This window comes from Copadichromis virginalis, linkage group LG12, assembly GCF_057382275.1.
Source record: "Copadichromis virginalis isolate Kocher_CV1m ecotype Utaka linkage group LG12, C_Virginalis_male_GT1.1, whole genome shotgun sequence".
NCBI classification, from domain to species: Eukaryota; Metazoa; Chordata; class Actinopteri; order Cichliformes; family Cichlidae; genus Copadichromis; species Copadichromis virginalis.
In genome coordinates, this window is record NC_140629.1 from 32,080,738 (window position 1) to 32,091,553 (window position 10,816).

The following is a 10,816-nucleotide window of genomic DNA, read 5'->3' on the forward strand; positions in this document are numbered from 1 at the left end:
GAAGGGATCATCTGAGATTGGTGTCAAGGTGATTAGTGGATGTGTTCCCCAAAGTCTTTGATTCCCTGTGTGCTGTTACAGATTTTTCTCTTAAGATGTGCTTCACATGGCTCTCTAGATTAGACTCTGCTGCTACTCATACAGTACTTTGTTCTGATTTTGTGACACCAGCAAAAAGAGAGAATAGGTCAAAAATCCAGAAATAACTTCTTTGGAGTCAAATAGTGATTGTTTTTGTTTTGTTTTTTTAATAAAAAGATCACATTCTTTATTTTACTGCTGTTTTCGTTTTTTCCTCCTGGTGTAAGTTGACGTCCATTGGCTGCTGATTCAAACTGCTAAAAGCTATAAATAGACTTTGCGGAAAAGGTCACACCGATCTCTTTACAAAGGAACCTTGCATGTAGCTTTCCACGGTAAATATGAATCGCTCTTTACATGTCTAATTGCTTTTTACTTGCTAATTCAAAAGCAACAGATAATACAACATATATGGAAATTGATATTTTATTTTGAAATCCGGATGACGACGTTTGAGCTGTGACTTCGTACTCGCTAATGATGGTAGGCGGACTTACGTGTTTAAAGCGGACGTTAAAGGTTGTGAGCTGTCGTGGTTTTGATAACTGCGAAGAAATCTTTAAAGTTGAATGGCACACATCCCAACGGTAACCTCTTTCTGTCCTCTCAGTCACCACAAACGTCCAAATGAGAGTGCACTTTAATTCCGAGGAGAGCTGGATTTCACAGCGCAGATGCGACTTCACCACACTACATAAGCCGGTATGTTAGCAGCAGATATTCCGAGAAGACCCGGGGAAGGACGTTAGCTTGGCAGGTGATTTTCCACTTTTTTCTGTTTATGTCAATACCTTTAACGTAAAGGAGACGCAGTGAGTGTACCAGCCTTGTAGACAATAAGACAAATGATGCTGATCGAACATTATTTTAAATGTTTAGTCCGCTCATTGGGAGCTAAGCTTGTGAAACCCGGCTGCAAATGTTAGAAATGTTAATGTTAGAAATAAATATTTTTTAAAAACAACAACAACAATAGGGATGATACAATTTTAACATTTAAATACCTCTAAAAAGACTCTTTAACAAGCGTGAGGCATATAAACTTATAATAATTTGAAATGTAAGATAAGCATATTCGCAAAACAAAAACATGAGCATGTTCCTGTCTGTGTACGTTTTATAGAATAATTATTAGCAGTTATTGCAGTTATTATAGCCACAGCTTTTACAAGAACACTAATGTATATTTAATAAAATTAATATGAACAATATTCTCACTCTCGGATTTTCCTCCTCAGATAAAGATGATGCAATTAAATGTAACAAAAGTTTTAATACGCAAGACTTAAATACCCTCCTGCACATACCATTAATATTTAATATAAAATGAGCTCAAATTTCAACAGCACAAAGTGCTATCAGTTTGAAAAATATCAGTTTAAATAAATATCATATCAAACTCAGAAAAACCTCTGCTTTGAAGATGGACTTTTTTTGTTTTCTGTGAAGCATAATCGGCATCGAGTCACCCTTTTTTACCCACATCTCCGCATCAGCATACAGGGAAGGAGGTTCATTTATGTCAGCAACAGACTCTCCAGTTTGAAGGTTGTCCTGTTTGTTTGCTTTAACAAGCAGATTCCTCATCTGAATACGCCACTGTGCCAAAAACATTTGATTTGCCAATATTATCTTGATAAACTGGCAAAATCACAAGTGAAGCGCACAACAGGTCACCAACTGCTGTTTCTCTAACAAAATACATTAGAAAAACAAGCAGAAAAGTCCTTCACAGCAACAGTTTCTGCATGATACCTGCTTTTTAGCTTAAAATGTAGGAATTCTTTTTCTTAAGTAAAAGTCATAATCCAACTTAATACATAGTAGCCTACAGCGAGAAGAGACAAGAGCTTTCAGAGGGGGTTGTGCCACCCCATACACTCCCTTTAGACACGCCCCTGTGTAGTCACTCATACAGTTGTATAGTTTTTCACTTCTGAGAAGTTTCTGATCGCCGCCGTAACTGGAGATTTTTTCATCCGCAGGAAAAAAGCCTGCAGATAATTTTTAAAAGATGAAGTCCAGAAAAGTTGAACCCCCCGACGGTGGGTATGGCTGGGTGGTGGTCATGTCAGCCTTCTTCACCATGGGCCTTACTGCTGCTGTTCTCAAAAACTTTGGACACTTCTTCATTGAAATCCAGAATCACTTCGGAGTACAGGCCAGCACCACCTCTTGGGTGACCTCCACAACAATTGCTATGCTTCATCTAGGAGGTAAATAAGTGGTTTTCAATCTGTTGTTTTTAAACCAAAGGCGTTTTCGTAGAGCCATTGTTATTCTCTCTGCAGCTCCAGCAGCCAGTGCGATGACCTTACAGTTTTCTCAGAGAGTAGTCATCATGCTTGGAGGCTTGCTGGCTACCTTAGGAATGGTGCTGGCTTCACTGGACCTCAGTTTGCCCTGGCTCTACCTCACCATGGGCATCCTGCAAGGTAGCACACCCGGGACATACTCTAAATCCTACAAAGCAAATTGAACCATTTTGAGGGTTTGAATGAAAAAATTAACCTTGTAAACTGATTTTTAGGGCAGAAAAGAAAAGTATCACTGCTACTAAAAGTTCAATATTTTGTGATTTTTGAGGATAATCGTCACGTTCCATTTCATGTTAAGAAACATGTTTTTCCACCAGCAGCACTACTACTACAATTGCAATGGACTCTTTTAATGTTTGCATTTTGAAACAGACAAAACAGCATGAAATGGTATGCAAAGACTTACAGTGACACACACATGTCCTTAGAAGTGACGCGCTACAATTAAAACGAATCTGGGACATGTAAGTAATGCTAATACTGGCAGACCTGAGTCTTGTAAAAAAAAATAGTGGGTGGTTAATAATTTTCATCATCTCTATTTCCAGGAACAGGTCTTTCCTTCTCCTGGATCTCTGCCAACAGCATGGTGAGCCACTACTTTGTACGATGGCGTCCCATTGCCTTTGCCATCGCCAGTTCAGGTGAATGCGTCTTTGCTGTTATGTTCAGTCCGTTCTTCAAGTGGCTCATTGACACCTACAGCTGGCGGGGTGCTTTGCTCATCATTGGAGGCCTTCAGCTGAACCTGTGTGTGTGTGGTGCACTCATGAGACCCCTGAAGAAGACCACGAGACCTGCACAGGACACCAAAGACAGTCTAGAGGGAGATGCAACCACACTCCTAGCCAAGAGAAGGACCTTCTTCCAGTGCTTCCTCATGAGAAAACCTGAATTTTTTCTGTACATCCTGTTTGCAATATTTTCAGCTGCAGGGTTTTTCATCCCACCTCTTTTTCTGGTCCCCTTTGCTAGCAGCCTGGGTATGGATAAGTACTGGCCTGCTATGATTCTTTCTGTTCTGGCTTCAGCTGACCTGGCAGGGAGGCTGATTTGTGGGTGGATCGCCAACATGAGGCTGGTAAGAAACCTGCAACTGCTCACCATGGTGGCCACTCTCCTTGGCGTGGTGCTCCTGCTGCTGCCCATCAGCCAAAACTACTGGGCCATTCTGGTATTCGCCTCACTCTACGGCTTCCTGTTTGGCTGTGTGGTGGCCATTCACATCACAGCTATTGTGGACATTGTAACCCTGGAGTGTTTCGACAGTGGACTCGGGCTCTTTATGCTTTTAAGGAGCATTGGAGGTTTCACTGGTCCACCTGCTGCAGGTAATGCGGATTATCAATTATGTTTTTTGTTATTTGTTATGGAACTACAAATGTCGCAAAACAATTTTCTGAATGAGGATCATTTAGTGCTTTTTTATTTCACGTTTTGACTTTGATGAATTTTACTGCAGTTTATTAAAACCATCTTTGAGATCATGTGCACCAGGCCAGTGAAACTGCCCTTTCCATCAGGGTACAGACATTTAACTCATTTAATCCCTGAGATAGCTTAATATAACAAAAAAAATGCAATCTCAACAGTATCTCTTAGTTTCTCTTATCAATAAAGACATGCTGCTGTGGTAAATAAATGAAAACATGGCTCTTTGGGCTTAAATTCTGAGACGTATATGTGTAAATAAAAAACTTAGTTACTTTGGTCAAGTATAACTGGCCATAAAGGGGAGGTCTTTATCTATTGGAAATATGTAAACTGAATGAAAATAGAGTTAAAAGTCCAAAATTGATGTCTTAATTCTCATTTTACAAAGCCATCCAGTGGATCAGATTGGAGTCTTCACCAGTCTGATTCAGATTCTGGAAAAGACTGACTTTAATATGAAATGTTGATACTTTTTGCTAAAGATAGAAATGCACTCAAGTTTAAATATAGTAGAAAAGTGCTATATAAGAACTAGTTCATATGAAGATAAAGCCTGACACACAATTTCATTTCAGCTTAGTTCAATGAAATTAAATTTTATTTGTATAGTTATTAAGATAAGATAAGATAAGATAAGATAAGATAAGATAAGATGACCTTTATTAGTCCCACAGGTGGGAAATTTGTTTCGTTACAGCAAAAGTCCAAAGTTATGTAGCAGAAATGATATAAATTCAGGGTGCAGGTTTTGCTGACATAAAAGCGGCACTAGCTCCTTTACCTTTGAAGTAAACCTAAACATTTTGACAATTATGTGTGTCGGAGCTGCTGCTGTGCATAGCTGTGATCTCATGGCTCCAGGTGCACTCAGCAGTTTGTTAGCCACATCTAGCAGATGTGAACTGTTCAGTTAAACATTACAGAGCAGATACAAAAAAATTTAAATTTTTTATGGTCATTAAATATTTAAATCTGACGTGACATGATCTTGTTGGCTTTTATGTCAAATAATAAGACTGCTTGTTAGAAGTCATCAAAGAACAAAACCTCTTTTACAGTAAATGTCTCAAACATTTCTCTGCATGAACGCATACCCGTGTTCATTTATTCATCAGCACTGGTGGTGTGATGTTTCTTCTTGTCCTGGATTACTTGTGCAGGCTGGCTGGTGGATTACACAAACAACTACAGCGTCGCCTTCTACCTCTCGGGCGTCTGCCTGATTGTGTCCACAGCGTTTGTCGTCCTGGTCGACCGCCTGGTTCATAAGAGGAGAGAAGCAGCAGAGCCTCAAGTTTATTGTGCCATCGACCAGCAGGAGGATTGGGAAACGGCAAAAGCCGAGTCAGACACTGTTACATAAAGGGAGAACCCAGCAGAGTTGTGGGGTGCATACTGTTTTTTAGGGGCACATACTGATATCAGCGGATATTTTTTCATGTATTTTTATAAATAATCTATATTCACAGATAGTGATGTAGGAAGGTAACTGCATCACCTGGAAATTTCATTTCACTAGAATAACCAAGCATGGAATCCTCTATTATAGGATCCTAACAGATAAGTGTGGCATACTTGAACACAAACACAAAGAAACTTAGCTTTTTTTAATTATTTATTCAAAATAGAAAATTAGTACTTATGTGTAGAGAAAGCACCATCAGAAGCAGCACTCTTCTTCTTCCCGTCTGTTGTATCAGCTTTTCTTCTGTGCAGAATAGTTTCAGTTTCAGGATGTTTTAGTGTTGGGGTTTTTGTGTGTTCTGCCTGTTTTGAGATATTCGTTGGTGTTCCTGTTCAGAAATCTGCTTGCAGTTAAACTGATGGCCTTGCATCAGACTACTTGATATGATGGGGTTTTCAGCTCAGTCAGCAGAGTCAGTGTGACAACAAAGGATCCGCCAAAAACAACACTTTCACTTAATTTTCACTTGTTTGCTTCTCAGTGAGTATGTGTCGAAGCTCGTTTCCACCACTGACATAAAGCATTTATTGACAGGTAGATTTCACGGTAGATATCGCAAAATTCTGACAGACTAACTCAAACTTCTGTGTAAGGCAAACTTTTGAGATAATAATCCCAAACTTTGGGGTGATTTTTCAGTGTTGCTTCTCCTGTGAAGCAGTCTTACAATCCTGCTGTTCACAGCTAAACACGTGTTGCACGTTCACTGGCAGACTAGTTTAACTCTATTTTACTAACACACCTTTTTTGCAGTCTAACAGTTGAAAGAGTTAACTGCAGATACTGTGATCGATTGCAGATAATTTGGCTTACTGGTTGTGCCACAATTTTCTCCAGCTAAACAAAAACAAAACTGAGGTAATAGTCTTTGGCGCCAAAGAAAAACGATTACAGGTCACCAGAGAACTTCAATCTATACATCTAAAAACCACAAACCAGGCGAGAAATTTGGGTGTAGTGATGGATGCAGACCTAAACTTAGAAAAACACATTAAGACAATAACAAAGTCAGCTTACTATCACCTCAAGAATATATCAAGGATAAAAGATCTGATGTCTCAACAGGACCTGGAAAAACTAGTCCATGCATTCATCTTTAGTAGGCTTGATTACTGTAACAGCATCTTTACAGGTCTACCTAAAAAATCAGTCAGACAACTACAGCTCATTCAGAACTCTGCTGCTCGAGTCCTCACTAAGACCAAAAAAGTGGACCACATCAGTCCAGCTCTGAGGTCCTTACACTGGCTGCCTGTCCGTCAGAGGATAGACTTTAAAGTTCTGATGCTGGCCTATAAAGCTCTGAATGGTTTAGGACCAAAATACATCAATGACCTCCTGACCCAGTATGAACCATCCAGATCCCTCAGGTCATCTGGATCCGGTCTTTTATCAGTTCCCAGAGTCAGAACCAGACACGGAGAAGCTGCATTCAGCTTTTATGCTCCTTATATCTGGAACAAACTCCCAGAAAGCCTCAGATCAGCTGAAACACTCAGTTTATTTAAATCCAGGTTGAAGACTCACCTGTTCTCAGCTGCATTTGAATAAAGCACCAAATCCACACTTTAAGCTTAAATTTCAAAACTTACATTTAACTACTGATTTTATCTACTGTTCTGATTTTATCTGTTTTGATTTTATATACTGTTTTGTTTGTTTGTTTGTTTGTTAATTAGTTAGTTAGTTTATTTGCTTGTTTTAATCAATTTTAAATCATGCTTTTTATTTGTTCTTGTTTCTAATGTCTCTGTAAAGCACTTTGAATCACCTTGTTGTTGAATTGTGCTATACAAATAAACTTGCCTTGCCTTGCCTTGCCTTACAGTGGAATGACTTCTTAATGTACTTCATTCTTTGACCTGAAAGCCTTTGTCAGTTATTTAGATGTCACACCCCAAACAGCTTCTGGTTGTTGGGGTTGGTGTTTGGTGGGGCTCAGATTTGCAGTTGGAGGTGTTGGCAACTACTGTGGCTTGAAAGGAAATAGAACATGAGCTCAATACAAAATCAAAATTACCACAACAGAAAACCACAACCTCACTATGGTAACATATCTACCACTACCATGCCTGCTCTGTGGGAAAAGGGAAAATTACTGAGGACTGCCAGATGTGGGCTCATGAACAGAGTGTGGGGTGTTGGAATTGCGATGACAGACTCCATGCTGATAAATGCTCTCAAATATCTGGTGGAGGAGGCACAACAAGGGAGCTTCTGGCTCAAAAGAAAGGATAAAGTGAGGGTAAAACTCCTACTGCTCGAGAGCAGGAGCCCAGAAATGTCCAGCTGCTAGACGTAACATGGCTACGGAAAGTAGGCAGAATTGAAACCACTAATATCAAACATAACTTCATTTCATTTTATTCGTGGACTTTAATGTTTGCAAAGATTCACAGTTAATCTTCAGACTGATTTAATGTAGAGACACAGTTATTAGTCTGTACATTAAATCTTGCTTGGATTCAGTGTTTTCAAACTGAGATTTTAACCATTGCTGCTTTTTGTTAGATTACAAATAACAGAATAACACACCAGAGAAAACTTATTTAAGTAAAAAAAAAGAAAAAAGAAAAAAAAAGGTGTTTCGTTTTAATTTTTAAATGTAATTATTCAGGATAATGAGCACCGAATATCCTTTTACAAAAAAAAAAAATCCAAAACTATCTGCATTTTATAGTCTGTAGGCCACTAGCACTAAAGGCCCAGTTTTGGACCATGATGTAGTCGTTTACTCTGTACACCAGCACAGTGGATTTTAGTCAAGCTGTGATTGAAGTGCAGACTTTCAGCTTTAATTCAAAGGGTTTAACAAAAGAATCACATTGAGGTTTGGGTGTTACCTTTTCCCTTTTTGTAATTTGTGTTGTTTTATCAGTTCCCAGAGTCAGAACCAGACACGGAGAAGCTGCATTCAGCTTTTATGCTCCTTATATCTGGAACAAACTCCCAGAAAGCCTCAGATCAGCTGAAACACTCAGTTTATTTAAATCCAGGTTGAAGACTCACCTGTTCTCAGCTGCATTTGAATAAAGCACCAAATCCACACTTTAAGCTTAAATTTCAAAACTTACATTTAACTACTGATTTTATCTACTGTTCTGATTTTATCTGTTTTGATTTTATATACTGTTTTGTTTGTTTGTTTGTTTGTTAATTAGTTAGTTAGTTTATTTGCTTGTTTTAATCAATTTTAAATCATGCTTTTTATTTGTTCTTGTTTCTAATGTCTCTGTAAAGCACTTTGAATCACCTTGTTGTTGAATTGTGCTATACAAATAAACTTGCCTTGCCTTGCCTTGTCTTACAGTGGAATGACTTCTTAATGTACTTCATTCTTTGACCTGAAAGCCTTTGTCAGTTATTTAGATGTCACACCCCAAACAGCTTCTGGTTGTTGGCACCTCATCTGAAGCTGCTTATTTAAATTTTATGCACTTGAAGAAGTGAGATAAATGTAGAGAAGTCTCTGCATTTTCCATATGATTGATCTGCTATTATAAAAATGAGTACAAAATAACTGCTTTGCCATTTGTAGAGCAAATGAGTGGTTACTCTACAGACAAAAAAATCCAGCTATTTCCAGGGTAACGTGCCTATGTCTGAACACTTCATGCAGGGTAGTCTTTGTGGGCTTGAATGCCAGGAAAGCAGTTTGATTTGTTAAATGTTTAGTTTTCTGCCAGCAGATAGGTGATTTGACCTAGTTAAACAGGTTTTGTATGCCCTGTGTGAGATGACCTGGTGAATTTATTCCCGTGCTTTTCAGGTCTCATTAGGCTTTATTCTTCTGTGTTCAATCAGAGAAATGAACCAGCTTATTACTCGAATCCCTTAACAGATTTTAAGACACACCAGGGAACAGATATCACAAAAAGGAGCTGTATTGTTTCAGCTTGAACTTTTGTGCAGTCACACATTTTGTAATCAGAATTGTATAACCCATCGTTAATGGGCTGCAAACTTGTGACACTATAATTATCCAAAGTTAGCCCGGAGGACCACGTCATCTGAGTAAAAATAAATACTTTGGTCTTTAAAAATAAAACAAGCGGAATTACCAAACTGAAACACTGCAGCTGTACGTCTGTAGCAGATGTGAGGCAGGTCTTCATCTGCAGAAGTGACTGAAAGTAGTTCCAGCAGAGTTTAAATAACAAGGCTGATGATGTCCTGAGGAACTCATTCCCAAAATTCATCTGTTTCTTGGAGGGGGGGTGGCTGCTGAAGCAAATCTCATATGGTACCAAATTAGCCTTTATAATTCCAATAACTACCTCAAGCAGTATATTATTTAGTTAACATTACACAAGCAGGAGTAAACTGTATATATGCTGGATGGGTTAATACCGTAGACTTTAGATTCTTCCTTTTAGCAATAAGAATGAATAGTTTTTATGGGGGGAGTGCTACACTAGAGTCCCCATCTTTATCAGGTGACCCAGGAAAGCGGTGTGGCTCAGTGAAATGCTTTTAAGAGGAAGAATCTATTTTAAGAGGAAAAATAATTACATCAGAGTCATAATTGTTGGTTTTTGGACCTTTAATGCAGTTGAAAATGTTATAATCGTGGCGATCATGGCTCAAGAGTTGGGAGTTCGCCTTGTAATCGGAAGGTTGCCGATTCGAGCCCCGGCTTGGACAGTCTCGGTCGTTGTGTCCTTGGGCAAGACACTTCACCCGTTGCCTACTGGTGGTGGTCAGAGGACCGGTGGCGCCAGTGTCCGGCAGCCTCGCCTCTGTCAGTGTAAACATGCATTCTGGTTTAAAATCAGCAAGCCTCATTTCTGTCAAATCAGAAACATATTTTATGGTGCAGTTTTTATGGTATATGTAGTGAACTGTAAATGTTCAGACTTGAAAAGATGACACACAGCTACTGCAGCTAATTAGCCGTCACAGTTCAGGTTACTTTTTTTTAAGCACACACTTTTATATATCTCGTGGGTACTTCTGCCTGCTCTTCTATTTTCCCAGAGGATTTGCCAAAGTAGATGATCCACGTGTTTGATTTGGCACCGACTTTTACATCTGATGCCCTTTCCGACACAACCATCCCATTTATCCAGGCTTGAGATCGTCGCTAGAAGTACACAAGTTTGTGACACCCTGAGGCCGAGTTTGTTTCCTCTTGGTCTTAAACTGTTTATCTAATATGTGTGAGGTAAATGGGGCATTTATGGGACATTTTAAATTGCTACGGGAACTGTTAAGAAATAAATCTGTGTCCTCTTTTGTTATCTAGAGTCTTGGTCAGGCCGGCCTTTCTAAAGCTAAAGACTTATCATGGAGAACCACTGAAACACTCAGGGGGACATTTGCAGTGTGTGTGCAGGAATCTGTGGTATGTGCTGTGCGAATTACTCACATTATGTTATGTAATTAGCTTCTCAAACCAGTTTCAGCTGGTTTTCAGTTTTCAGCTGGTTTCATATGACAAAACATGTTCTGTTGAAACAGTCACTTCATAAAAGAAAATAAGTTTGAGGTTAGGCAGTTTAAACGTGTTTAAACGTGT

The 10,816-nt window shown here is 39.1% G+C and overlaps 1 protein-coding gene across 4 annotated transcripts; it reads left to right on the forward strand.

The window, feature by feature from the left end:
- The first annotated feature begins 351 nt into the window (after positions 1-351).
- On the forward strand, positions 352-5,213 carry LOC146697367 (monocarboxylate transporter 13). 4 transcript variants are annotated; one of them, XM_085476070.1, is made up of 6 exons: positions 352-416; positions 692-838; positions 2,067-2,297; positions 2,373-2,516; positions 2,948-3,730; positions 4,994-5,213. In XM_085476070.1, exons 3-6 carry the CDS (start codon positions 2,096-2,098, stop codon positions 5,194-5,196), a joined length of 1,332 nt encoding a protein of 443 aa, XP_085332196.1. In that variant the 5' UTR covers positions 352-416; positions 692-838; positions 2,067-2,095; the 3' UTR covers positions 5,197-5,213. The 4 variants fall into 4 exon arrangements, with proteins under 4 accessions (XP_085332196.1, XP_085332197.1, XP_085332198.1 ...); XM_085476071.1 differs by lacking the exon at positions 352-416 and adding an exon at positions 425-564; XM_085476072.1 differs by lacking the exon at positions 352-416 and having other exon boundaries at positions 574-783.
- The last annotated feature ends 5,603 nt before the right edge of the window (positions 5,214-10,816 follow it).